Source organism: Camelus dromedarius, chromosome 1 (assembly GCF_036321535.1).
Source record: "Camelus dromedarius isolate mCamDro1 chromosome 1, mCamDro1.pat, whole genome shotgun sequence".
NCBI lineage: Eukaryota > Metazoa > Chordata > Mammalia > Artiodactyla > Camelidae > Camelus > Camelus dromedarius.
In genome coordinates this window covers 121587114-121614708 of record NC_087436.1, presented here as the reverse complement: position 1 = coordinate 121614708, position 27595 = coordinate 121587114, and the positions used below count along the sequence as shown (strand labels likewise).

Here is a 27595-nt window from a genome sequence, read left to right as displayed (position 1 = left end):
GGATTTTCTTTGTCTCTAGATTAGAAATGACATTAAGGAGGTTTCTTAATTCATTAAACTATACATATATACCCCCCACTTCCTCCTCAATTCACTGAACTTTTAAAAAGGGCTTCAGTGTGCCAGGCATTGCACTGGGCATTGGGGAATCAAAGATAAGAGCAGAGGTCCTGCTTCAAGGGCTCATGGCTCTTCAGACTGGACGGGGAGGTAGCCCACGAGGATGACTACAGGGAACTCCTGTAGGGCCTTCTCTGTAGTGGCATGAGGTGGATCCCTGTTAGAGCTGTTCAGGTCATTGAGATGTTTCATATCACTTGCCCACAGTTATTTTTATCATTTCTATTTTATAAAACTGAAGCTAGCGATTTTTAAAAAAACTATACTTCTTTTTTAATTCATTTTTTTGGTTTATTTTTGAGGGGGGAGGTAATCAGTTTCTTTCTTTATTTGTTTGTTTATTCATTCATTCATTTATTTATTTAATGGAGGTACTGGGGATTGAACCCATGACGTTGTGCATGCTAAGCACGTGCTCTACCACTGAGCTGTACCCTCCCCCTGAAGCTAGTGATTTTAAAGTCTGTTTTACTTTTTCTTAGTGGATAATTTCCATTTTGATTATTTCATAATGCCCTAGGGTGAAGTCCAATCTTCATGAAAATAGTGCAGATTTTGCTGACAATAACTATGGAAGGTTGCCAGTAACTTTCTCATAAAATGAGTTATTTGTACATTATTTCATCTCTTGACCCCAGATTTCACTGTGCTGTGAAAAAAGCCGTGACATCATCTTTATTCTCAGTATAAGTCAAGCCTGGATGGTATTTGTAAGAATGAATACATGAGTTACATCTTACAGGACGTACATTTTTTTTTTCCTGAAAGGGCATATATGGTTTATGTTTAAAGCCTCAGGTGATTGGGACATTTGTAGTGATATTCTAAGATACAATGTAACTTTCAGAGTAGTTTAAAGGATTAGAAATCATATATATAAAGCATAGTAAGCGTGGTTACTAAATGGTTTGGAGTTTATTCTGTTTGTAACTTCTTAGAAATTGGTCACTTACTCTTTTGTTGTTGTTGTTTTTAGTTTTTTAAATAGCAAATAACGGAAGCAAATCTCACTGTCCAACAATAGGAACTAATTTTTTAATAGAAGTGTTGAAGGCTATATATTTCTCTAGAAGTAGCTTTTTAGTAAAGCCAACAGTTTCCAAGTATAATATTTTCATTGTGTAGATATGTTTAAATTTTCATGATTTCTTCTTCCTTGGCCCAGGCATTATTTGAAAGTGTGCTTTTAAATGTCAAAGTTTTTAAAACATTTTTTTTTGACTTGTTATAATTGCATTGTGATCAAAGTAATGGTTTGTATGCTACTGATTCTATGGAATTTGTTGAGATTGTCTTTATTTCATCCAGATATGTGGTGCTGTTTTTAAACGTTCCTCGTACTCTAGAGAAGAATGTGTATTTTTAAGAATTTAATTATTTTGGAAGGCAGGGAGGTGCAAGTTTCTGTGTGCTTCTAATGATGTCACTTTTGATTACATTGTTCTTTCTGTTTACTAATTTCTTAATTAATTTTAAAAATTAATAATTGAGCAGTATTTTGGTGTTAATTTACTCAGTATGGGTCAGTCTGCCCAGTGTGGTGGTAGATTTGTCAGTTTCTTTGAGTTTTAGCAGTTTTTACTTCATATGTATTGATACTGTTCTGTTAGGCATGTATGTTTTCTTCTTCCTGTTGAACTGAATTTTTTTGAATCATTATTTATGGTGGTTCTTCCATCCCAAAGAAGTGCTTTTATCTGCCACGGTCCTCTTGGTCCAGCTGCCTTTTGGTTGGCGTTTGCTTAGTGCGCCGATTTTCATCCATTCACTTTCAGACGTTCTGCCATGTTCTTATGTGTTATGGGTGTATTAGCTTTTTGTGGCTGCTGTAACATATTACCACAAACTTGGTGCCTTAAAACAAGAGAAGTTTTTCTCTCATAGTTCTGGAATCCAGAAGCCCCAAATCAATATCACTGAGCCAAAATCTGAGTGTTGACGGGATGTGCTTCCTCTGGAGGGTCTAGAGGAGGGAATCTGTTCCTGGCTTCTTTGGCTGCCAGCATTCTTTGGCTGTAGCTGTGTCACTCCAGGCTCTGTGTCCCTGGTCAGATCGCCCTTTTCTTGTAAGTCTGTATAGTCAAGTCTTCCTCTGCCTCCTTTTTGCAAGGATACTGGTGATTGCGTTTAGGGTCCATCCAGAAAATCCAGGATAGTCTCATCATCCCCACATGCTTAATCATATCTCCAAAGTCTTTGCAATGTAAAGTAACAGCTGCAGGTTCCAGGGATTAATACTGATATCTTTGGTGACCATTATTAAGCCAACTACAGTCAGTATAATATGTGTCTTTTAACTGGCGTAATTTAGTACATTTACATTTATTGTGATTCTGATAAATTTGTACTTTTTCTATCATTTTACAGTATGTTTTGTGTCAGTTTTTGAACAACCCAGTTGTTTTTATGTTCTCCCCCTTTGGCTTGGAGATTACGTACTCTATCATGCTCTTTTAGTGGTTGCCTTTGAAATTTTGCCATGCACATTTATCAAAGTCTGGAATTAATTTCATATTCTCTTACCAGGCAAACCAAAGACACTAAGATACTTTAATTCCAGTTAAACTTAATGATTAAGTTACATACTACTATTGTTCAGTATTTTAGTCTAATTTTTTTAACCTCATAAATTGAACAGCATCATCATCACTGTATTATTCAAAAATATTTTTAGATTTACTTTACTGTTTAGCAGTTTCTTTTTTTTTATTTATATATTTTTATTTGGAATTGTTAATATCAGTACAGTGAACCTGAATTTTAGAGACACTGGATGCCTTTAGTTTGGATTTCATTAAATTTATTATAAAAGAGAGATGTGGAAATTATTCACATGATGAAAAGATTTCAGAACTTCAGTGGAATGGGCAGCTTCACGTGATGCCATTTCAATAGTGACATCTCAGCCTACGTATTTTCCAAGAATGTCTCCATCTCTAAATAAATAATCCTTGCCGTCTTCGGTGCCTCTGTATTCTGGGAGAAGTACTTTATCTCCAAGTTTCACACTAACTGGTTGAATCTCTCCACCCTTTCGTTTAGAGCCTGATCCAAAACAGCTGCTACTGTTGGCCTGCAATACTTCTCCTTGAGATTTTTTTCTGGAAGCATACTGCCTCCTTTGGTTACAGTTTCGGCTGCACTCCTTTCAACTGATGCGTGGTCAGAGAGGGGGAGAAACTTTCTAAATGCCTGTCCTGCCATGATTCCAGCCCCCACAGTTCGTATTCTGTTCTTCCACCTCTGCCTCAAGGAGAAACCCCGCAGTCTGGCGCTCCGGACATGTGAAATTGGGAAACCGTTTAGCAGTTTCTTTACTCACAATTCTTACTGCGCTTCTGTTTTTTTCTCTGGGATTGTTTTTTCTTCTTTAAAAGCTCCTTTACTATAGGTTTGTAGGTGGTACCTGTGTTTTTGTTCATCTGGAATGACTTTATTTCACATTCTTGAAAGATACTCTTGCTTGATATAAAAATCTAGATTGACAGATGTATTTCCTTTCAGTAGTTTGAAGATACTTTGTTTCTCAACTTTTGTGGTTTCTGTTACAAGTTTGCCAGTAGTCTGTCATTCCTTTTTAGGTGATGTCTTTTTTTCCCCTCTGTTTGCTTTTAGAAAAAAATGTTTGCCTTGGCTCTTCTGCAGGTTCGTGATGATGTGCATGAGGTGCGGGTATCTCTGTTTTGCTTAGTGTTTGTGGACTCATGTCTTTCCATCATGTAGAATTGTCAGCCATTCTTTCTGGATATCAGCTCTTCCCTACTCTTTATTATCTCTGCCTGTAAGTCCAGTAAATGTGTAGTGGATTTTCTTATTCTGCCCTCCACTTCTCTGCTGTCATAATTTGGACCTCCTTGTCTGCCTGTGCTGGTTTTTGGGTAATTTTTTTTCAAAGCTATCTTTTAATTCACTTGTTCCTGTTTATCTGTGTCAAAACTGCTATTCATTAGTTGATTAATTTTTTAAAAATTATTTCATTTCTAAGAGTTCTGTTTGGTTTCTTTTCCAGGTCTGCCTGCTCATTTTTCATAGTCCCTGTGGCTTGTCATATTTATGATTAATTTATATTTTAAACATTTCGTACGTAGTTGTTCTGTGTTCTGTGTTCTAATTCCGTGTCTGACGTCTCTGGGGGCCTGGACCTGTGATTGGTCTTTTCTGATGACTGTCACTCATGGAGATTGTTTTTGGGTTTGTTGAATTTTTGACGTGGACCTCATCTCTGGTTGATTTTAACCTGTGGAAGAACCTGAGGAATCAACATTGAGGATGTTTTTCCTGAGAGGATTGTATTTACTTCTGCTGTAAGCCAGGGTTACTCCGCCTGAGACTGTCTGTACCCCTTACACCAGCTCTTCCTTTTTTTACCTCTACCAGTGTAGACTTTGGGCACTGACCTCTGGCAATGTCACTTCTTGTGAGTGATTCAGAGCTCTAGTTTCATTCTCTTGGTTTTGGTTTTTGTTGTTGTTTAGCCCTTGGAGGTTTCATGTATTTCTTACATGCAAGTAACATTTGTTTTTATGGAAAATCTTATTTGAGTGGTAGGGCCTCTTAAGTATTTGCCTTACTTGAAATCTCCAAGTATTTATTAGTAATGGAAATAGTGGTTGTGCATTGTTTTAAAACTTAGGAAAAGCATATTCAGTATGAGGTGACTCTACCCAGCTTGAGGGTCAGTGGAGTGAGTGAGGTGCGTTGGTGTTCTTTGGTACGAGGGGGAGCCAGCTACAGCTTGGCAAGCATGTGAGACTTAGGTAAAGTCGTTTGCTCGGTTTTATCATCTGTGTGATCGGGCGGCTTCTCAAGTTCCTTGGTGCCAAAAATGTATACTTCTAAGGTTTGTTTCACTGCTCTTTATATGTTTTATATTAAATAGTCAGTATTATAAGGCCTGTGCTCAAAACATTGTGTGGGGATGTGAGAAGGAAGAGCGTTAGCGTTGTAAGGGCTCCCACCTCAGCGAGCTTGCAGCCGAGCGATGGTGTTAACAATTGGTAGCACAGAGCTGTGAGAGGGAACTCTAGAAAGTGGTGCTGTGTGTCCCTGGGCACGTATCAAGGAAGACAGTTAATTGGTCCCGTCAGAGAACGCTCTTCTGGTGTCCTTTTGAAGATACTCAGTCAGTCTTCAAAGGTGCTGCTGCTGTTTATGATACCAGTAATAATAACTACCATTTATTTTATTGCTGACTGTGTGCCAGGCCCTGTATGAAGCATTTAGCATAAATTAACTCCTTTAACCTTAAACCGAGGAAGTAGATAATCGTATCATTCCCACTGACTAATGAAGAAACTGAGCACAGAAGGAGACGAAGTAATGTGTGTAGGGACACAGAGCCCGGAAGTGGCAAACTGGGCTCCAACCCAGGTGGCTTGCCCCAGGGTCTGAACTCTAGCCATGCACTGAGCCTGGTTACCAGTCAGCTAGCACTGAGAGGCTGAGGGAATTTTGATGAAGACCAAAGCCAGATTCTTTCTGTACCAGTGTCATCTGATGGATTTTGGAAATAAAAACAGGATGGGGTGCATTAAAGTTCACTTACATGTGTTCACTTAAACAGATGGTTGGTTGGCTTATCTTTAGTTGCCTCACCCAGAGTTGTTTTCAAAGCCACACCCAAGTCTCTCTCAGGGAGCTAGACTACAGTGCTGGTTTAGGGGTTGAGTTAGAGACACTCCACTTAATCTGTGGTACGTGTGTTGATAGTTAGAACACAGTAGTTTTACTTAAAATACAAAAAGATAAAATGAGTTTATAATAGGATGTTGTTTTTAATTAAAATAATGTGTTTTAACTTTTAGTTGGTTAAACTTAATGTCCTTGAAGTTTATGAGGTGGACTGTGTGGCCTGTTACTTTTACATTCTCGTCAGATATTAGAGCATGAAAATACTTCCTTGTTACAGGGTCTCCACTACGTGCCAGACGCTGTGCTGGATGTTTTATGCTTATTATTTCTAACTGCCCCAACAACTCTGGAACGTCACTTGACTGTATTTTATTACAAGTGAGGAGACTGAGGTGGAAAAGGTGATAAACCTTCCCGAGGTCAGGTAGTGTGGATTAGGAGGCAGCAGGGGGGCGCTGCTGGCGCAGGGCTGACTTGTTAGTCAGTGGTGGGGAGTGGAAAGACACGCCCCTGTGTCTCCAGGGAGACGATGAGATAGCTGGAAAACATCCATGAAAATAAATTCCAGATGGAGTCAGGAGAAATGTTTAAAATTACAGAGAATGTAGAGATAGAGCAGAATAAAGTGTTTATCAGAGATAATGCCTGAAACTTTTGGGGAACATTTTGTCAGACGTGTGCCTCTGAAGGGATGATGACTTTTTCTTTAAAAGTAAAAGAATTCAAAGGAAAAGGTTTGCAGACCTAAGTATGTAAAATGTTAAAATACTTGCTTATTTATGAATAAAAATATAGAAGATAATAGTATGGGAATGTCAAATACAACAAAAGGTCAATGTAGGTATATACTTTAAAAAAAATTCTAGGAGTAAATATGTCAAGATTTCAATAGATAAGTTGGTGGACAAAGAGATTAATAGACCCTAATGGAAATTTCAGATGTAAATAAACATATGAAAAACATTCGTTCTTACCTACTAATCAGAGAAATGCCGAATAAAGCAGCCACTTCTGATCCATCAAAGCAGGGAAATTTTGCTGATACTTCTGCTTCCTTTTCAAGATAATGTGAGCCAGAAGGGAAGTGAAACTTCATATTTAATCCTGACCCATTGGAGGGGGTTTCTTTTACTGTGAACTTTCCTTTCCGATGTCAGGTTTACTCTTCAGGCAATCGTTTGAGACATTGTGTTCTCCTGTTTCATTTAGCAACTGATTTTTGAGCTCTCGCTCTAAGCAAGGCCCTGCAACTGGGATTTCCGAGAAGGATCACATTTTGGGGGTGTTTATTTTATTTGTGCTGTTACAATTATTTGAGAGTGCTTTATGTTTTTATTGACTTGTTAAAATATGCTATAGTTTTTTTCAGAAATATTCTCAACTGTTGTGTAGAAATCATTTCGAAGTATATCGTGCTCTTGGTTCCTGAGTGGAATTGCCTCCCCCAAGTAAACAACGCTTTATTATTCATTTGAGGCTTGAGGTCGAAGACTTGACTAGATGGATCATTTTCTGTCCTGCATTAACCCTAGAAGGTCAGGCTGCAAGGCCACGGTGCCAGGTTTTCCTAGACATACAGTAGAACATACCTGGGAAAGAATGAATGATTTACTCGTTTCGGGTGATAGTTATTGCTTAGCTAAGTACTAAATGACAGAATGGAAGGGGTAAACTCCTCTTCCCCTTTGACAAGGGTGGCCCCGCTGGGCGAATGTCTCCTTTGTGGAAAAGCGGCCTAACGTTGCACCCTGTGTCTTGACGCGGGTCTTCCACACGTAACGGTGTCTGGGCAAAGTCAGCTGTCAGTAGTTGGCAGGATGTGAATGTTTTCTGCCGTCCTCCAAGTTGTTTTTACCTCTCGTTGAAAAGAGTTTATTTCTAAAATTTCTATAGCCTTATGTTGTTAAGGTTTTTAAAGCTCCTGTTCATCGAGGTCCTGGGTTCGGTCCCCAGTACCTCCTCCAAATATAAATAAACCCAATTACCTCCTCCCATCAAAACAAAACAAAACAAAAAACAAAGCACCTATGCATATACAGATGTTAGATCTTATTTTTAGCCATTTTGTTTTTGTTTTTAAACAAAAGGGATATGCAGACATTTCAGTGTTTCCCTCAATGCCAAAGAGTTTGTTTGGTATTTTTTTAAAAATGGGGTTTATATTTGAGAGCTATTGATATTAATTTAGATAAATAAAATAATTCTAGGGAAATTTCAGCTACCAAACGTTAATATGCTCAGTGTTTATTAGTGTTAAGTATGATTTATTTTATTCCAGGTTTTGAAAACTGGTAGTTTTATTAATCAGAATATTCAGTTACTAGAGCTTTCTGTTTAATCGCCATGTCTGTCTACTCAGTAGCTTCAGGGAGTTTCTCTGGTATTCATTCCTGTGTGAAAATACAGAGCTGACTTGATGGGTGGGACAGGTACCAGCTGTCATGGCTGTGCTGGCTGGTGACCAGGACTTCATTGCTGAAATAATAGTAACAGCAGGCATCATATTGACCATATTGTGTCCACTCCTCATCAGTCTTGTAAGGTAGATTTCATTATTGTCCCCCTTCTTCAAAGGGAAAACTGGTAGAAATAGTGAGCTTGCCCAGGACATGTTCCTAGTGAGTATGTGGGCTGCAGTTTGAACCCTGATGACCTCAAATCCTTCCTCTTTCCCATTAAGCATCACTGTCTTTTGGCTGTTTTGGGACCTGAGGGTCTTCCACTCGTGTACTGCCGCCCTCCCATAGGAGACTGATTTCAGGCAGGTGACGGGGGCAGAACAGAGCTCTCGGGACCATTCAGAAAGAGCCAGGCAAACAGCCTGGTTTTATCTTACCCAACATATGCCTAGGGGCTGCGGAGTGCTGGAGAGTTAGCAGAAGCCCTGCTTAGCTGTGTGGACTCTGTCACTATGTACTCGCCTTGTTTCGTGGCTGCAGTATAATTTCGTGTGTGCTGTTTTAACAACTTAAAGTATTGGCCATGTCCTACATGTTACTCATAAGATCATTTTTATCACTAAATACTTTCCCATCCTACTGATTTTTAACTCTTAAAGTATTTCCTTGGTATTGATCCGTGTTTTTCTCAGAGGAAACATTCTCGTCTTAGGCTGGTGGTGTTCGACAGTCCTTCCTAAAGTGTTCAACCAGATTGCAGAGTGGTTTTTTCCTTCCTTATCAGATCTGCATAGAGGTTTGCATACTCACATGTGTCTGGTCAATCTCTGCTTCCTGACTTGCTCGGTTGGGTCTTCCTGCTGTCCTTCTGGGTCTCACTCTAGTACTACAAGTCTAGAATTCTCCTTTTCTTTTATTTCCCTACCTCTGGGAGTTACACTTGCTTGAGTCTCCAAAACCAGTCAGCTAGAGACAGATACAGCTTTGGCTTTGTATACCAACTTTGGGAATTGATGTAGTTCTTAGAAATGTAACACCTAGGTAACTCAAAACACAAAACCCAGTTTGAGGCACAGAGTGTTCATCTGCAGCCTGCAGTTCCCAGTGAGTGGTGGACTGCAGCTGGGAGCCTGTGGAGTTAGCTGCTCTGTCCCAGAGTCTCCTCGGTCGTATGTCGCTTGTGATTGAGTGAAGCTGAGTGACAGCTTTTCTCACAGTCAGATGCCTCTGGAATCCAGGCTCAGATTAGCATTGCCGGCCCGGAGTGTGAGACCTGGATGTGTCTTTGCCCGGAGTGTGAGACCTGGATGTGTCTTTGTTCCTCAGTTTATGCTTATCAAGGGCCTTTTAGATCATGGTCCTGTGAAGACAGTAGTGAGTGAGACAGGCGAGTCTCCTGCCCTCTTGAGGGTTACATGCCAGCATTCCAAGACAGACAGGGAATCTGTGGTGCTACTAATTACTGACACTTGAGTTATTGTGTCAGGGACTTGTTCCAAGCATTTTACATGCGCCAACTGTATGAGGGGTGCGTTTGTTAGCGTCATTATTTCAGTTGTGGAAACTGAAACCAGAGAAGTTAAGAAGTTTTCCCAAGCTTTCAGAGCCAGTAAATGGCTGAGCTGGAATTTGAACTCAAGCAGTCCGGCTTCAGAGTCTGTGCTCTGAAAGAGGGAGGGAACGCCTGGGAGGGAAAGAAAACTCGGTGATTTGAGAGAGCTGGGAATGGGGGTTATTCTAATTAGGGTGGTAAGGTGTCTCAAAATTTGGAGGTGAAATTTGACCTGAAACCTGGCTGATAAGAGGTAAAGTACTCAAAGTAGCTGGAATAAGTTTATTGCTGGCAGAGAGAAGAGCTGTGTAAAAGGCTGTGAGGCAGGAAGGAGCTGGGTTTGTGCAGACGGGGAGCCTCGTGTATCTGGGACAGTGTGGCAGAAAGATGGCTGGGGGCCAAACTGGGAGGGTCCCTGTTGGCTGTGATCAAGATTTCAGATTTTATTCCAAGGACTGCGGGAAACCGTTGATAGGAATTAAGCAGTGGCAGGACCTGATTTGATTACATTTTTGCAGAGAATGAGTTATAAGAGTTTGAGTGGAAGCAGGGAAAAGAGGCTGGGTGAGGACTGAGGTTCATATTGGACGTGAGGTGTGAGTGGCCCCTCCTTGTATCTTTGTTTACTTATTTACCACGGTATCTCAATGCTTAAAGAAAATGGTGATGAACAGATTTAGTTTTATCCCCCTCTCCCACTCCCTAACAAAATCTAGTCCTCGCTATCAGCCTTGGCTCAAGCTGTCTCTGCCTGGAGTGCCTAGTGCCCTCCCCACCTGTGGTGTCACCTCCAGGAGCCCTTCCTACTCAGTGTTGCCGCTGACTCCTCCTTGCCCATCCTCCCAGTCCCCTCCCCAGGGCACTACGTCCTCCTAACTTACCATGCAATTTACTTAATCATGTTTATTTACTGCCTGGCCCCCCCTGCCAGTATATACATCTCCTGAAGGGCGGAGGTCTTTGTGCGTTGAGTTGAGTCTTGCAGGAACTCGCTGAAGAACAGTGCCTGGCCTGTATTAGCTGCATTGTAGGAACTCAGTAGACATCTGATGAAGTTACCCTTTGGCTTCTACTTCAGTTGCATTTGAAAACCTGTGTGGGATCGTGGACCCAGTGTGGATGAAGCCTTACAGAATTTGAATTCTTCCCTCTACCTCAATAGTTTGAAATGGCACCATTTTGATTAAGTAACAGTTAATACATGTATATGCAGTTTGAGGCATAATTTTTCTTTGTCTAAATTTGTTTTTGGCCATTTTTTCCATATGGTTTGAAACTTTCATAGTTTTCCCCTTTAAATATCATTTGGAATTTTTAAAGGCTTCAGAGGTTACTCGGATATTAACACAGGAAGTTCCTATGTTGGTGGTGATAATGGGAAATAAATTATATATGCTAGAAACTATTTTTTCATGTATTTTTGAAACCAGTTGTAGTTATGACAGAGGTGAGAAATTTTCATTTACTTGTCACCAACTATAAAAAGCTGCTTACTCACATATAGAATGTCCATAGGCCTGGCCAGGACACTCACTTTGGTCCTAGGCCTGACAGTAATCAGAGCTACCCCTTAATGTGTGTTCACTCTGCTAGGTGCTCTCCAAACAGGGTTTCTGAGTCTGACGGCCTCCCTCAAGATTGCCATTACAATGCCTGTTTGCGGATTAGGAAACTGAATCCTGGGGAGAACATAAGCAGCTTGTCCAGGGGCACACGCAGTAGGCGGTGCTGTGGGCTTCAGACTTGGCCTCAGCCTGTCTCCAGACACACACAGGCTGCTGCGCTCTGCTTGTGGCTCCTTATGTGCCCGGGGCCGTCTTCTCCCTTCTCTGAGCCTCAGTGTTCCTGCTTTAAAATGAAGGGGTCACATTTAAACTGCTGCAGAGACCTTTACAACGTCAAGTCAGAAAGGCGCGGTTCGTCAGCCCCGTGCGAGTGCCTGTGCGCCGGACGGCAGTGTCAGCTGCTCGGACCGCGTGAGCTCGAGCTCGTACACCCGGCCTGCGTCGCCGAGTGAGCGGGGTGGGCTGGGTTCCTGATGGCTTCAGGCTCTCAGGCCTGTTGTGTCCTGTTCTTGGCAGTAAACTTGGCCTGTCTCTCCCTGAGGTGAGGAGGGAGGTGCTTCCCGTCCCCTTGATTCCTCAGAGAAGGGAGTGTCCCTTTGTGCTGAGAGGCCAGGGACTTCCTGGTCTCAGTCAGATGCAAGTATGTAGCCGCTCCGAATCGAGGCCGATGTAGGTTTAACGAAATACTGTTATAATTAGCCAGTACTGATTTAAGAAATCCTCAATCCTCAATCATAAATGAGGTGAACAGAATCGCTTTGCAGGCCCGACTGTGAGGGCCCACTTAACCCTGTCCGTTCTCAACTCAACTCACTGTCGCTGCCTTAGGGCAGGACAGTCTCGTAGAACCTACGTTTTATCACATGTAAGATCAAGGTAGAGCCACTCTATTAAAATTCTTGACAGAGTGTGTATTAAAGTATCAGGTTTACAGACGCGTCTGATGCCGCCGTGCTGCTGGAGGCGCGAGCGCTGCGCGTTCTGCTCGCTCACCCCGCGGGGTGCTTGCTTTGTGCATGTTCCTAATGGTCTTTACCGTTTTCTCTCTTTCTATAAATTAAACTCTAAAAAAATGTATACATGAACAGTACTCTCCTAGCCGTCTCTGTCTTCCGTCCACCCAGATTCTCCTCACCGCTTACAAGTGTAAACCGCCATTTCAGGTTTCTCGTGTGGAATTCCTGTGTTTATGCAGATACCAGCAAATACGAGGTTTTTCTTAGCACTCGTCTTCCCCCACCAAGAGGTGCTGAAAGTACACTGTTCTCAGTATCTCGCTTTTTTTTCGTTTGATAGTATATCCCTGTTTTTGTGACAGTGAGACCATCTAAAAATTTGTGCGCTCACAATTAACCACATAGCGTAAAGGGTTTTCAGTCTCCCTCAGTGACATAGTTACTCCTCAGAGAATAGACCTTTGGCAGGTTTTCACTCAGACTAGTTCTTGTGATTCTGAATACTTCCTGCCTAGCCCTAGGCAGGAAAACCTGGCACCATCTTCAGAAGTCCCAGAAGTGGCTCACATTTCAGCCTTGACATGTACAGAATGTGTATTTCTGAGCATGCTCAGCAGCTCTGTTGTTCTCACCTTATTAGCCCAGGCTGACTAGTATCTTCAAAGCTTCCTTTTATCATTTGTCTTCTACGGAACCAATTACTTCACAAGTAGGAACATTTAGTTCCTGACCATTAAATTCTGATAAAACTGCCTATTTGTTTTTGTGGTATTTTAATCTTCCTTACAGCTCTGCCAAGCTTTCCACCTTTTCTCCTCCCCAGAAGAACAAAAATGCAACTCAAACCCTACTTAGTAAGCCACCCTCATGGACTGAAACTCAGGAAAAGTTTTGTTTCAGTAAAACCATAAATTTTGAAAGTCTTTGTTACTTCAGTGGAAATACAATTAAAAATGGTCCAGCAATTGAAGGAAAGTGGCGGTATTGTGAATGAGCAAAAGCAGAGAAAGTGGTTGACGCTGTCAGAGGGTCAAGCCGAATCCTCCTTTTTGTCCTGCATGCAGTTGTCCTGGGCGTGGACCTCAGGGCACGGGCCTCAGCGTGGTGACTGCAGTGCGGGCCTCCTGGACTGCGGTGGTGCTTTGTTACGGTGTGAGGCACCGCACATAGGATCGCTTCTCCCGGTTCCTCTCCTGACATCTGAATTGTGGAATTTCTGCTTGAAAGCACTTGTTTAAGTGTATACCGGTTAATATTTGCTCCCTTGCCACTGACAATAGTGAATGTTGCTTCAAATATATATATCTTTGAAGTGAGGATGAAAGCAACATTTTGTGAACCTAGTTAGTAATGGAGATGATTTTGCATTCCTTTCCACCATGCATCCATTTAGCAGATGTTTCTTGAGGTCTGTTAGGTGCTAATTGGTTGGGGAGATACTGTGAGCTAGACGGAAGACCCCAGTGTGTCGACCTGCCCTTGGCTGGCATCCGCGTTGTGACTTCCCATGCGGCAGTTGATGGGTAAGCTTGGTTTTGAAATGAGTGGTCTTGGGACCGGGTCCTGATTCGGCCATTTATCTGTCTTGAGGCCTCAGGATCTTAGAATTCAGAGTCAGTCCTTCCTCTGCAAATCAGCAACTCTTGCAGAGTTGTTTGAGCCAGTCTGAGGGAAGTCTGTGTAGCTTATGGCGCTGTCCTTATAAAAGTCATGCTTGGTCACTCTTCTGGATCCCTTGCATTTTCTAGTTGCATTTTCCTCCGCTGGATTTGGGAAATCTTCCGTGTGGAGTTGGGGAGTCAGGAAGATGATGCTTATGGCTCTATCCTGTTTTCTCATTTTTCCCCCCAGGGTGCTCTCTGATACATTGTCTCATTAGATTAGGGAAACATTTTTACTTCATAGATGAAGACTTCATAAGTGTTGAAGTTATACACTGGAACGAATGGATCTGACCACTGGGACCTGACTTAGTGGCCTGTCCACTGCCCACTACTGACCCTTGAACTGGAGAATGCTCTGGTCAGCATAAGAAGACCATTTAGTGAGAAGCAATTAAGAGCGCAGTCTCTAAACCATAGTCTTAATTTCATATTCTTGCTTCTCCACTTATGGGAGTGTATTATTGTGAAGAACACACCGGAGAACTGACTAAATACTGTACTTGAAAGAAAAACAGCAGCAGGTATGTAGCTATGTAAAAACTTAATAAAACGTGGAAGATTGAGGCTGGCAACCTATTACCAAGCCATCATAAAGGAGAGAGCAAGCAGGAGGGCCCGCCCACATCTCTCCTGCTGGACGGAGCACGTGAGTGGCAGCAAGGCCAGGAGGCCCTGCTCGATTCAGTTTTCCTTTCCTTTCTAACTTGCACGTGCTGGGACACGTGGTGGTGAGAGGTGGTGTGAGGTATGGTTCAGAGCTCACTGCTCTGGAACCAGTTGGCCTGAGTCTGACTCCAGCAACCCCACTAGACGGCTGAACGGCGTTGTGCCGCAGCTTCCTTATCAAGTGTAGGAAAAAAGGAGTTAATACACGTACAAATGAGGTTTAGATCAGTAGTTAGCGCTCCGTGAGCAGTACTTTTTCTAAAGGGAACTTGGAGCAGTTTCATCTGAAAACATCTGGAGACACAGGAATAGACATGATCCGATCAGAGGCATTAAAGGCTTTCACTGTGCTCCGAGGCCCCAGGCGGGCGCACTCGGCTGGAAGCTGTGACAGGAACCTTGAGCAGAAGGTAGGTGTGTGTGTGGGTCCTTTCGGGAAAGTGGAGAACCAGGCTAGTCATGTGGGCCGTGAGAGGTTACAGCTCGTTGCGGTGTGTTCTGGTTTATTTGGGAGAGGGCTCCAGTGTTGGGTGCCTTTCTGTCACTAGCTGTGAGAGACTCCCCTTCCACTGAGTGGCGCAGTCCCCTTCCAGAGTTGTAGGTTCTGAGAGCCTGGAATGAATTTCTGGCCGAGCCTTCTTGTCTCCCCACCCGCGGTGCCGGACAGGGTGTGGACTGTCTGTGCAGCACTCTTCTCAGCCCTCTGCCTGCCCTTAGCCATCAGCGCTGGCTCCTCCAAGCCTTTTTAAAATCTTGTCACTCTTTCCAGCTAAGGCTTTTTTTTTTTTTAGCCTGTTTTCTAGCTTTATTAAGGTATAATTGACAAAATTGTCCTATGTCAAAGTGTGCAAGGTGATGATTTGGTATGTGTGTGTCATCGGGAAATAATCCCCCAAATCCAGTTACTGAACACGTCCGTCCCTCACATGGCTGCCTTGCTCTGCTCTGTTCTGTTTTTGGTGAGACCGCTGTCTGTTTGAGGGTGTCCTGATGATGCTGTTTCTTTCTGGGTGCAAAGCTCATGAGCCCTCCCAGAGATGTTCATTCGCCAGGCGACTGCCACCTGCCCCAAGCCAGCCTGGAAGCACCTGCATAGCTCTAAAAGCGTCTCTTTTGTGAAGCTTTCCTGACAGCCTGTTCTGTTAGTGCTCTGGGGCTGCCACAGACTGGGCGGCTGCAACAGCACAAGTTGATGGTCTGCATTTGGAGACCAGAAGTGCGAGATCAGGGCTCAGCAGGGCTGGTCCCTGAGTTGTGAGGGAGCCGCTGGGCCAGGCCTGTCCCCCCGCTGCTGGTCTGCCGGCCATTTTAGGAGCCCCTTGGCTTGTCGATGCAGCACGTAAGCTGATCTCTGCCCCCATCTTCACGTGGCATTCCTCCTGTGTGTGTGTGTCTATGTCCAAGTGTCCCTTTTTTATAAGGACACCAGTCCTATTGGAGTAGGGACCCATCCTGCTCCAGTGTGACCTCATCTTAACTAATGACATCTGCAGTGACCCTGTTTCTGGATAAGGTCACATTCTGAGGTGCTGGGAGTTAAGGCTTCAGCATGAATTTCGGAGGCACACAGTTCAGCCTGTATACCCTTCTCTCTGCTTTTTCTGCCTCCCTCTGGACACTTTCCGCCTGCTCATGTGTAAGTAGATTTCTGTCACGGCACCAGGAGTGCTTGATTACATCTGGGTAGCGTCTCCTCATTTTGTAACTGTTTTATCTCTGGTGCCTTGCACGTAATGTGGAAAGGAGCTCCGGTGGAGGTATGTTAAGTCCCAGGAGTTGGTAGAAATGAAGGAAGACACTGCGGAGGGCACCTCTCCCCTTGCTCTCCTATTGACAGTTCCAGCAGCTGTCAGGAGTTGGGCGTAAGGTGGCCCAGGACACCAGCAGAGGCTACCACTTTTATTACCACATGAGCATATTTGATGCCTCTTGGTTTATTTCCCATGGACTGGTAATTCATTACCACCTGGCAGCCTTTTTGCTTTCTGAGGTGTGTTTTAAGAGCACTTAGAAGCTGACAAGACCCTCTGGATCTTCTAGCTTACGCTTTACCCAGAGAATTTTGTTAATGGTCACTTTCTTGTTTCAGCTTTTGGTTTGAATGTTCGGTTTTTAGGGATTCAAAAGTAAATCATGTGAATGGTTGGAATAGTTCGCAAAATGTCTGTGCCAGGAGGGAGATGCCAAGAAATAACTGACTCTGCCCCAGAGCTTCAGAGTTAGCTCATTAGATACGTTAGGGAAGCAAAAGTTTGTCTGGTCTCTGATCTGAGGTTTAGTTGCACGTCAGTGAGGATGAACTGCCCCGGGGCTGGAGTACCTTGGCTGCGAAAGGCACGCTTTTATTTCAAGTAAGTCACATGGTGGGCAGAGTGGTTTCTTCTGGGATGTTAGTAGAAGAGGATGGTTAATCTTAAGATTTCCGTTCACCCCGGTGTCAGTCTGAAGCGTGTGCTGAGATGTGCTCACGTGACGGCAGTGGAGACCAGCGTACGTAAGGTCTGGAGGCACTGTTTTCTCGGAGCAAGGAAGATCCTGGAGTATTTCAGAGACACAGAATAGAACTGTATCGTGAACCCTGTTTTATCCTTCATCCATCTTCCACAGTTGCCTTGTGGCTGGTCTTGTTTATTTGTGTAATGCATACTCTCTCCCTCAACCCTGTCTAAGTTTAGCCAACTCCAGATCTGTAAATACTTCTGTATGTATCTAATGCAAACATAATAATATTACACCTAAATTTTTTCACAGTAGTTCCTTAATGCCATCCAAGTCCAGTTAGTATTCAGATTTCTAATTGTCTCAAATGCCAGTCTTACATTTTTACGTTGTAATTTATTTGAGTCAGGATCCAGCTAAGGGCCTCCTGTCACCCGTCATGCTTTAATCAGGGGAATGAGTGACTTGATGTGACTTACATTTTGAAACTCTGACTTCTCTGTGGAAAATGGATTGCTGTGGGGATTGTTAGGAGACTGGGAGTAGAGAAACCAGTTAGGAGACTGGTGGATGTCCAGGAGGTGAGTGGTACTTACCCAGATGAGAGCAGCATGGGAGAGGCGGAGAGCGTGGATGAGGCGGAGAGCGTGGATGAATGTGGCCGCCACATGGGCGGGCGGGGCTCATCTGTCTTGGTTCCTTCAGACTTCTGGATTCTGGAGGGGGTAGTGTTTGTTTATTTGAAAGTCTTGTCCCCGGAGATTTCATTGATTTGGGTGGTGAAGTCTTAAAATTTTTACACAAGTTGGGCGCGGGGAGTGGGAAGGGATAGACTGGGATTTCAAAATTTGGAATAGATAAACAAGATTATACTGTACAGCACAGGGAAATATACGCAAGATCTTATGGTAGCTCACAGAGAAAAAACGTGGCAACGAATATGTATATATTCATGTATAACTGAAAAATTGTGCTCGACACTGGAATTTGACACAACATTGTCAAATTATTATAAATCAATAAAAAAAGTTAAAGAAATTTTTACACAGGTTAAATTATAGTGGCTTTATGGAGTACTGGGCTGGAGGAACACTAGTCCACACTGGTCTTGAATGAGTTTATTCAACTTTAATACAGCTCATCTGCCATTGTATCATCTTGTCTGTGTGTGAATAAATGATAATACTGATAACTATATATAGTAGAATAGGAAATTTATAGCTTTTCACTTAAACATTATAATCTTTTATGTATATTGTATTGAAGAATCTTCGTAGTTTCATAATACTGTATTGAGCAGATCGTGTTACAACCATTCATGTACCGTTGGACATTGGTCTTTTTGAATTATTTTATTGTTTAATTACTCTAAGTACTGTTGCAGGAAATTTTCTTTGCATCTGTAGTTTTCTATTTCTTTTTAAAAAATTTGGACTAAATAACTTCTTTGTAGAGATCGTCACAGAAAAGTCTGCTGTCTTAACACACACTTGAAGACTACGCCCGTGAAACCTGGAGCCATAATTGGCGAAAATCCAGTGCAGGTTTTGTGCTTTGAAAGTAGAATTACGCTTACTGTTGGTTATTGGGCTCAGAATGTGTGTACTTTGACTTTAAGTTTATAGGCTTCCTTGTTGAGGGAATGGAATGCGTGCATATCTGGTCTTCAACCTTTATCTTACCCCATTCACGTGGTAATCTGTAATAAAAAGAAAGCATTTCTGCCTTATCTTTAACATGTTGGTTTTACAAAGATTCTTTTCTTTCCGTCAGCTGTGGGAACCAGGAAGCAGCTGTAGTTGCCTCTAAAATGTTCCCCTTTGTCCTTATTTACTGATGAAAATGGCTTAAAATTGGAACTCATTTAGTAATAGAGAACTCGTAATACTGTGTATCCTTTTGTCTTTTTTGTTTTTTTGGAAACAATGAAGTGGAACATTTTTATCGTTGGCTCAGAATGGCCAGCTTCATTTACATCTAATGAAGAAATGTGTCACAACCATTAGTGTTTCGTTCTTTGGGTCATTTCTTTCAGAACAAACTAGGTTGAACAGATGAAACTACACATTTTCAGGGCTCTGTTCAGAGAAGAGGAAGTCAGGTGGCGGCTTACTGACCCTGGGCTGCCTGTAGTCCTTGGCTGCTTTGTGCTGTCGTCTTTGTCCTCGAAGCAGTGTCACTTTAATCAGCTGTTACTTATGTACTATCTTTAGATTTCAGGAAAGCAATGTCCAAATTGGTCTTTTCTTTAAATTTTCTTTCTTCTATTCATTCTTTGGCTATTAGTACAGCAGAATATTTTTAAAAATTTAAAAATTGTACACAATTTTTCAAGGTTGCTTTCCATTTACAGTTATTATAAAATATTGGCTGCATTCCCCGTGTTGTACATACATCCTGAGCCCGCCTTACGCCTGTGAGTTTGTACCTCCCTCTCCCCAATGGTTTTGATAAACAAACTGTCCTTTAAAGCCTTGCTGTTCATGTTGTGCTCCGAGTTCAGTGGCATTCGTATCACTTGGGAGCTCCTGAGACGTGAAGAATCTCAGGCCCCACCAGACCTACTGGATGTGAATTTGTCTTTTAACATGATTCCCAGGCAATTCAAATGCACATTAAAAAGCTAACAGTGCCAGCCCCAGATACCCAAGGTTGGGTCCTGCTGGTCAGGGCACCTTTGCGCCTGTGCCCTCAAGCCCGTCCCTTGGGGACATTGTTTCCCCTTGCTGCCTCTTCTGCTGCCTCCACCAACCATCATCATCATCGTCATCATTTTTTGCAGTGTGGCTCAGAGGTTAAGAACAAAAGCTCTGCAGCCAGACGGCCTGTGTTAGAATCCCAGCCCTTTCGACTTCCATCTGAGTGACCTAAGTCCCCTGGTCTGTAACATGAGAAAGCCAGAGCAAGTGGACAAGCCGAGGAGGTGAGAGGACGGAGTGTACGTAAGGAGCCGTGTCTGGCATTCAGGTCTGGCTGCTGTCACTCGCCTTCCTTTGTCATGAACAGTATTTTAGTTACCTGCTGCAGCAGGACAAACCATCTCAGGACCTTGCAGCTTAAAGTAGTTATTTTATTCATAGTTCATGATTTTGCGGGTCAGGAGTTTAGGCAAGGCTCAGCTGGGCAGCTCTGCTCTGTGTGGCACCCACCAAGGACGCTTGAAGACTTTCAGGCTTTTGATTATTTTAATTAAGTTCTATATTCTGGATGTAAATATCTTCTCAGATATATGATTTGCACATACTTTCTTCCATTTTATGGGTTTTTTTTCACTTCCTTATTTATTTATTTATTTTTTAGATTCCACATATGAGCAATTTCATGTGGTATTTTTCTTTCTTTTCCTGGCTTTCTTCACTTAGAATGACATTCTCCAGGAACATCCATGTTGCTGCAAATGGCATTGTCAGTTTTTATGGCTGAGTAGTATTCCACTGTATAAATATACCACATCTTCTTTATCCCGTCATCTGTCGATGGACATTTAGGCTGTTTCCATGTCTTGGCTATTGTAAATAGTGCTGCTATGAACATTGGGGTGCAGGTGTCATTTTGAAGTAGGGTTCCTTCTGGACGTGTGCCCAGGAGCGGGATTCCTGGGTCCTATGGTATTTCACTACCTTATGTATCCTTTGAAGCACAAATGTTTTTACTTTTGAGGAAGTCCAGGTTATCTCTTTTTTTCTTGTTGCTGTCTTTTTGGGGTCGTGGAAGACTTTGCCTAACCCAGGGTCTTGTGGATTTACTCCTTTACTTTCTTCTAAGAATTTTATAGTTTATGCAGTCACATTTAGGTCTGTGTTCCATTTGGAATGAATTTTTGTATGTAGTGTAAGGGGCACCACTTACTTTTTTAGTTGCTGATTTAACCTTTTAAAAAAAAAAACACACCTACTTTGCTTATCCTCTGTGGCTTGAGGAACTGTTGTTCACTCACTCGTCGTTGAAACTCTGTCTGTGGCTTCTGAGACTCTTTCTCATCTTGTCTTTTGGTCCTTTCCTTCTTGTTCTTAATGTATTCAGGTATTTTAATTTAGATACTGTTATATGATGGAAACTGTTCTGGGTGCCTGTTCTGCCCTCCTCTTCCCAATTTGTATTCTTCTGCTGGCCAGTTTCCTCTCCTCTCCTGGCTTTAGCCAGCGTCTCTGTGCTAGTGAATTCCGGTCAACAACTCTGCCTTTCTCAGTGAGTCTGTCTCCCCTGTGAGACTGTTAGACTGTGAGTCCAGCTTCCCTAAAGTGAGGACCACATCTAATTAATTTTGTGGCCAGCGGTGACTGCCATACCAGATGCTCAGTAGATACTGTATATATGTTGTTAAAGCTGTCATTTAGTGTTTTATAAAAACAGAATAGAAATGGAACTATTTGTATGATTAGTAAAGGTGCTGTTTAGAGATTTAGTAGTTAAAAGATGAATATAATTTAGTGCATTTGAGCATCATTTCAAATAAAAGATGGCGATTAAAAAGAATGTAAATTAAGTAGCCATATTAGCAGATTTTTAAATTTGAGCCATTTGGGCATCTTTTGAGGTTATTTACAACCCAGGGCGTGGTGACATTTTCAGTACCTGCTGTTACTGTTCTTTGAACCAAACTGGTGGTGTTGATGAGGAACATTTCCCGTTTGTGTGAATATAGATGTGTGAGCAGCTTCTCTCCTGTTGCTCAGCCTGGGGAATCCTGTGCAAAATCGCCACCAATACTTTTTGGGAAAATTAGCATAAATCAAATTTTTCTGGAAATGAACTCTGCTGCTGTTAGAAGACCCTGTCTGTGTGGGACACATGATGACTTTCGGCTGTCTGACGGTCAAAATTTTCCTAAGTTTGTCAGAGGAAATAGAAGTTTTGTGGGATTGTTCTGTTGTCGCTGAAGAAGAGCAAGGGCAGAACTGCCATGGCTGGTGGGAGGGTGGGAGATGGCTGGTCAGCCACAAAGAGGTCTCACACGTCATGGCTCTGGCCGATGGCCAGGGTCACTCAGGGCGTCCTTGGGCTGAAGATGGTATTTATCAGGCTGATGTGCTCATTGTGAAAGGCTGCTGGACATTGATTCAAAAACAATACTTTCTTTTATTTTGATTCTGTAGGAACCTAGAAAGATTGTGCAATGAATGGTGATACTCGGGCGGCAGTGGTGACCTCACCACCCCCGACCACAGTCCCTCACAAGGAGAGGTATTTCGACAGAGTGGATGAGAACAATCCAGAATACTTGCGAGAGAGGAACATGGCCCCAGACCTTCGCCAGGACTTCAACATGATGGAGCAGAAGAAGAGGGTGTCCATGATTCTGCAGAGCCCCGTAAGAGGAGCCTTTCTCTGACCGCGTGTCCTCCTCCTCCTTCCCTCCTTCAGCCCGTCTGCTCTGCTGTGTGGTCACAGTCAGTTTACCTCACACAGCAAGTCAGCGCCAAGGGCTCGGAAAGGTTCAGCTTAGTTCGAGTTACCAGACACAATAAGCGGAAGTCTTCAGTGTCATAGAGGGCAGGAGGTGTCACTTCTCCTCTTTACCCTCACTGCTTCTCTGGAATCTTTAAATGCTGGGACCGTTTAAAAACGACTGATTCCTCCTAAACGCCTGGCCTGGGGCTGGGCCCCTAGTAGGTCTAGACGGCACCCGGTCATGGGCGGCTTTCACCATGGCTGCGCGGCGTGCCGTGCCTTGGCCGCGCCCCGGGCCGGGCGGCGCTGCTCTCGGGCTCTCGCGCTGAGACTGCTGCCCCTGTGCGCGTCACTCTCTTTCTTTTTAACCTGTTCTTGTTTCGTTTCCTGAATATTTTGGGGTGTCATTTGACAGATAATTCATGGAGCTTTTTAAAAATTTTAATTTATTTTTTACTTTATACTTTTTTGGGGGGTTTATTTGTTTACTTTTAGAGGAGGTACTTGGGATTGAACCCAGGACCTTGTGTCTGCTAAGCACGCACTCTACCTCTGAGCTGCACCCTGCTCCCTGAACTTTTTTTAGTGGTAATCAATCCATCTCCAAGGAACTGGGGATTTAGCAGTAAACAAGACATACAAAGCTTTTTCGTTTGGTTATTATCATTCATCTATCGTTTTTCAATAATATAACTGACAGTAGAGTGCACGGGTCTCAAGTATACGGCTTGATGAGGTCTGACATGCAGGCAGCACCCGTGTAGGCGCTCAGGTCGCCTCAGACTTGCGTTCTAGTCGAAGGGGATAAGCAGTGAGCAACAGACAGAAGCGAGGGGCAGGAAGCAGTCGGCTGGTTAAGTTGTGCCGGTGATTAGAACAGGCCTCTCTGAGTAAAGGAGTGATGGGAAGGAGCCGGGACTGGGGGAGACGCATTCTGGGCTGAGGGAGCTGCTAATGTGAAATTCCTAGGCTAGGCATGAGCTTGAAAGAGTCGGAGGCAGCTGGGTGGTCTGAGCATAGGAAGCAAAAGGCCGGAAGGTGCAGCGAGGCTCGAGGGGCGAGGGAGCAGGTCCTGGGAGGCAGTGCGAGCTCAGCTGAGGAGCTTGTCTTACATCCAGAGTACAGTTGTCATTGGAGGGTTGCAGACGGGAGTGGCACGATTCAGTCTTTGAGTAGCTCATTCTGGTTTGGTACAGAGGGAATATCACGTGGGGCAAGAGAGAACGCCGTCTCCCAGATGCGGTGATGGAAGCTTGGGCCAGAGTGGTGGTGGTGGAGGTGGGGAGAGGTAGACCCATCTGAGTTTTACTGTGAGGGTAGGGTGAGTAGGATTTGCTGATGGATGGGGAGGAAGAGGTGGGAGGAAATGAAGAATCAGAGCAACATGTGGACTTGGCTCAAGTAGTTTTCCTGGTAAAAAGCAACAAGCAATAAGTAAAAGTCACCTGGGATAGAGTGAAGTAGCAACTTACAGCGGCTAGTGTGCACCAACGCCGTGCTCGGCACTGGGGTGTGGAGCCCCCGCCCGCAGTCGCTTAGAGCCCAGCAGCATCAGAGCTTTCCTGACGCAGGAGCATCCAGAGAAGGCCACCAGTGAGAAGGCTGCAGGACCCGGTGCCTTGCTGGGTAGGGCGTGCCTGGGCTGGCTTCTTGGTTCCGGGCACGTGGTGGTTCATCCACAGTGAGGGGTGGGCAGGCGTCCTGTGGACGCAGGTGCTGTAGTTGGCGGACGTGAGAGGGAACCTGTGAGAGTTCTTCAGAGTGGCTCTGCTCTCGGGGATAGCACCTGGAGTCACTGCTGAGGACGGGCGCCGGGAGCAGCGTCGGAGGCTTGAGGAGAGAGAAGGCATGAAGGGGAGGTGAGGGAATGGGCCAGAGAAGTCGAGAGCGGTCCTGGGTTCGTGTGAAGGGTACACTCAGGGCAGTGTCCCTGAACTTAACGTGAGGCAGCGCAGGAGTCTCTGCCTTTTCCCTCCAGCCACTTCCAGAGGCATGAGTAGAAAGGGCGAGGAGTTAGCTTTACCCAGGACTGGGATTTTGCCGGATGAAATGGTAGAGCTGAAGTTGTGAGCCAGGGAGCAGTTACAGTGTTAAACCAAGGGCCTAAGCTGAGTGAGGGGTCAGGACACAGGGAAGGTGAGGGATGATGATAGGGTCTTAGGGTCACGATGGGCTGAAGAAGGGTGCACTGGACACTAGGAAGAGCTGTCTGCAGAGCACAACCTTGGCTCTGAGATTGAAGAGGGACACAGTTACTGGGAATGAGCAGGTCCCTGGGGCACGACCATGGAAACAGGAGGCCGAGGTGAGTTGGAAGACGGTCATTGGAGGAGAGGCGATCAGGAAGCTGAGAGGTGAGGGAATGGATGTTGGCCCACCCGGGATTAGGACCAGGCAAGTGCATGAGGTCATTGGCCAGTGACTGCTGGTTGGGGCCAGAGTCTGGGACCCAGGTGGACAGCCCCGGGCCTCACTGGCATTGCTGAGCTCAGCTCTGGACTGCGTGTGTGGGTCATCGGGGTTGCCGTTGGTACAGAGGCCCCTTGTAGTGTTGTTTTTCTCCTTCTTGTGTTTCCCTCACGAAGTTTTAAGTTCATTAATGGCAAGGCCATTTTTTTCCATCTATATGTTCTCAGTGCGTAGAACAGTGTCATTTAATTTTTCTTAGCCTTTCGTGCTGTATGTGCACAGCATTCCATTGTAAGGTGAGTCAGTATATTTAATCAGTCCTCTGCTGTTTAAAGTGTAGACTGTTACCTGTTTTCCCTTTTACTAGTGATGCTGGAATGAGCATCTAATGAATAAGTCTTTGGGCACATCTCTGATTAGTTCTTTAGAAAAGATTCCTGGGAATAGAAGGCCTGTTCAAATTCTTAAGTGTCTATATTGTTAAATTACTTTACAGAAAGGATGTGCCAGTTATGCGCCAAGTAGCGATGTATGAGAGTATTCACTTGCCACTGGATGAAAACAGACTAAACAGTGGTCTCTGTGATAGTTACCCCTGCCTTCCCGAGGAACAAAGAAGCAGCGTCTCATTGTTTTAATTTGCTTTTTGTTAGGCTTTCTGTGAAGAGCTGGAGTCAATGATACAGGAACAATTTAAGAAGGGGAAGAATCCCACAGGCCTGTTGGCATTACAGCAGATTGCAGACTTCATGACCGCGAATGTCCCAAACGTCTACCCGGCAGCTCCACAGGGAGGGATGGCTGCCTTAAACATGAGTGAGTAGCTCCTGGCTCTGTACGCTGACTGACTGACATCAGGTGTTGCTTCCTATCTCTCTGGCTTACCTGTTCCATGGATTTCTAGAACATCTTGGCTGACGCTCACCAGTGTACTGTCTAGGGGACACTGAGACTCACATTTAACTTACGAGCTCAGACTTCCGTCTTGGAGTGGAATGGTAGTCAGTAGGTTTTCGTCTTTTTCACATGGATTCTAGTAATACATGAATTAGACAATAAAGAACAATGTAGTGTATTTACTTGCATGTTGTCTTCCAATCAGAGATAAAGAGAATTTCATTTCAATAGTGCCACACCAAAAAAGGAAAAGAAGGAAGAAAGAAATCTGACTGGTTTTAATTGTGTCCAGTAGTTTGTTTCTTAAATATAAAATTTTTAATACAAATTTTAACCTTTGTTATAAAATAGAACATATGCAGATGGCATTGAACAAGTGATGTATAACTTAGGAATGATTTTAAGGTGAACACCTTTATAACCGTCACCAGGCTAAGAGGGAAGGAGTTACAGTCACTTGCCCCTTGCCCGACCCCTCTCTCAGAGGAACCATCGTCTTGACTGGTGTGGTGTTGTGCCTTGCTTTTCTTTGTGGTTTTATCACCCAAATGGTCATCCCTAAATATTATGCTTCAGTGTTTGTCTATTTTTACTTAATGTCTCTTAAGCATTTTTAAGGTTACAAGTTGCCCCTCCATTTCTTTTTCTCCTCACTCTTTAAAGAAAATGGATTTGTTGACCTACAGTTTTCTAGTCTGGGTTTTGCTGGTTCCCTGTCCGTGGTGCTGACGAGGTCTTTTGTCTTTTGTGTTCGCAGTAGTTGGTAGTTGGCTCTAGAAGCTTGGCTGCGTTTGGGTTCAGGTTTCGGCACGCCCTGCTTTGCAGGCGGCATTGCGCTCGTAGTTCTCACATAGGTGCGTCCCTTGTGTTGTAGCAGCCGTTGCTGCTCAGTGCCCAGGTCTCTCAGTTCACTAAAGGTCCCAGGATGGTGCTATTTCAGTTGTTTCCCTTTGTTCTGTATTTATTAATTAGAATATTTCTGTAAAGAGAAGCTTCCTTGGGAAATGGGACGTGGCCAGAAAGGGGGCCGCCTCCTTCCCTGTCACTCAACACGTGCTTGCTGTGAACCTGGTGCTAAACCATCTGCAGGTGACCTGCTTCTTGGTCAGAGCTGCACATGTAGCAGAGCGGCTGCCTCGCTGTGGTCTGCTGAGAAGCCCTCAACCCACACATGAAAGGAAACTTCCTGTCAGCCAAGTCTTGGTTACCTGGTGGTGTGGTCTGTATGCAAAAGGTAGTTCTTTGTAACATGAGAAGTTGGTTTCCTGTCATCCTTCTAAAGTGACCAGTTACTGTAATTTTTTAGTATCATTTTGAACTCATCGATTTAAATGTATTTAATTGTGTCAGAACTTTGCAGTTACCCTTTTTGGTGCTGCTCACGCTGTCCCATCTTTGACTGATGGGCGTCTGTCCGGGTTGACTCCTGAGCCCAGTAGTCTTTGGTAGTGTTCAGGCCATCTCCTGTGAGGATCTGGAATCAGCCATTTCTCTAAGAAACCTTCGTTTCTTTTTGTGAGAAATGAAATTTTAGTCTGGGTGCTAGGAGTGCTCATTGCTACTGACTAATTAGTCTTTCTATCTAGGCCTTTTTGTTGGATAGAACTAAAAAATGCATCTTACCTTATGATTTGTATACTGTATTGATATACTAGGATTATAATTTAAATTAACATTCAGTTCTAAGAGGTTTTTACTTTGACCTCTTCCATCCAACATTTATGTCTTCCTTTCTTCTACAACAAGTATTCTTGTTCTCCAGGACACCAAGAATAACAAGATTAGAATAGTACGTAATTACTCACTGCTTTTTCCCACATAGCACGCATCATACCAACACCATACCAATAATATGTTCTTTCTTCATGTTTTAAAATAATTATATCCTGTGTTGTCAGAGCATATA

The 27595-nt window shown here is 43.7% G+C and overlaps 1 protein-coding gene and 1 pseudogene across 10 annotated transcripts in view; one reads left to right on the top strand and one right to left on the bottom strand.

Annotated features, from left to right (window-relative positions):
* The window catches only part of ADD1 (adducin 1), a 74877-nt gene that overhangs the window by 12774 nt on the left and 34508 nt on the right, over positions 1-27595 (top strand). For all 10 annotated transcript variants that reach the window (XM_031438500.2, XM_031438505.2, XM_031438494.2 and 7 more), the window contains exons 2-3: positions 22089-22303; positions 25446-25608. In XM_031438500.2, coding sequence (XP_031294360.2) covers positions 22109-22303; positions 25446-25608 — 358 coding nt within the window. In that variant the 5' untranslated portion in view covers positions 22089-22108. The remainder of the gene's footprint in view (positions 1-22088; positions 22304-25445; positions 25609-27595) is intronic.
* On the bottom strand, positions 2874-3353 carry LOC105103930 (10 kDa heat shock protein, mitochondrial-like; annotated as a pseudogene).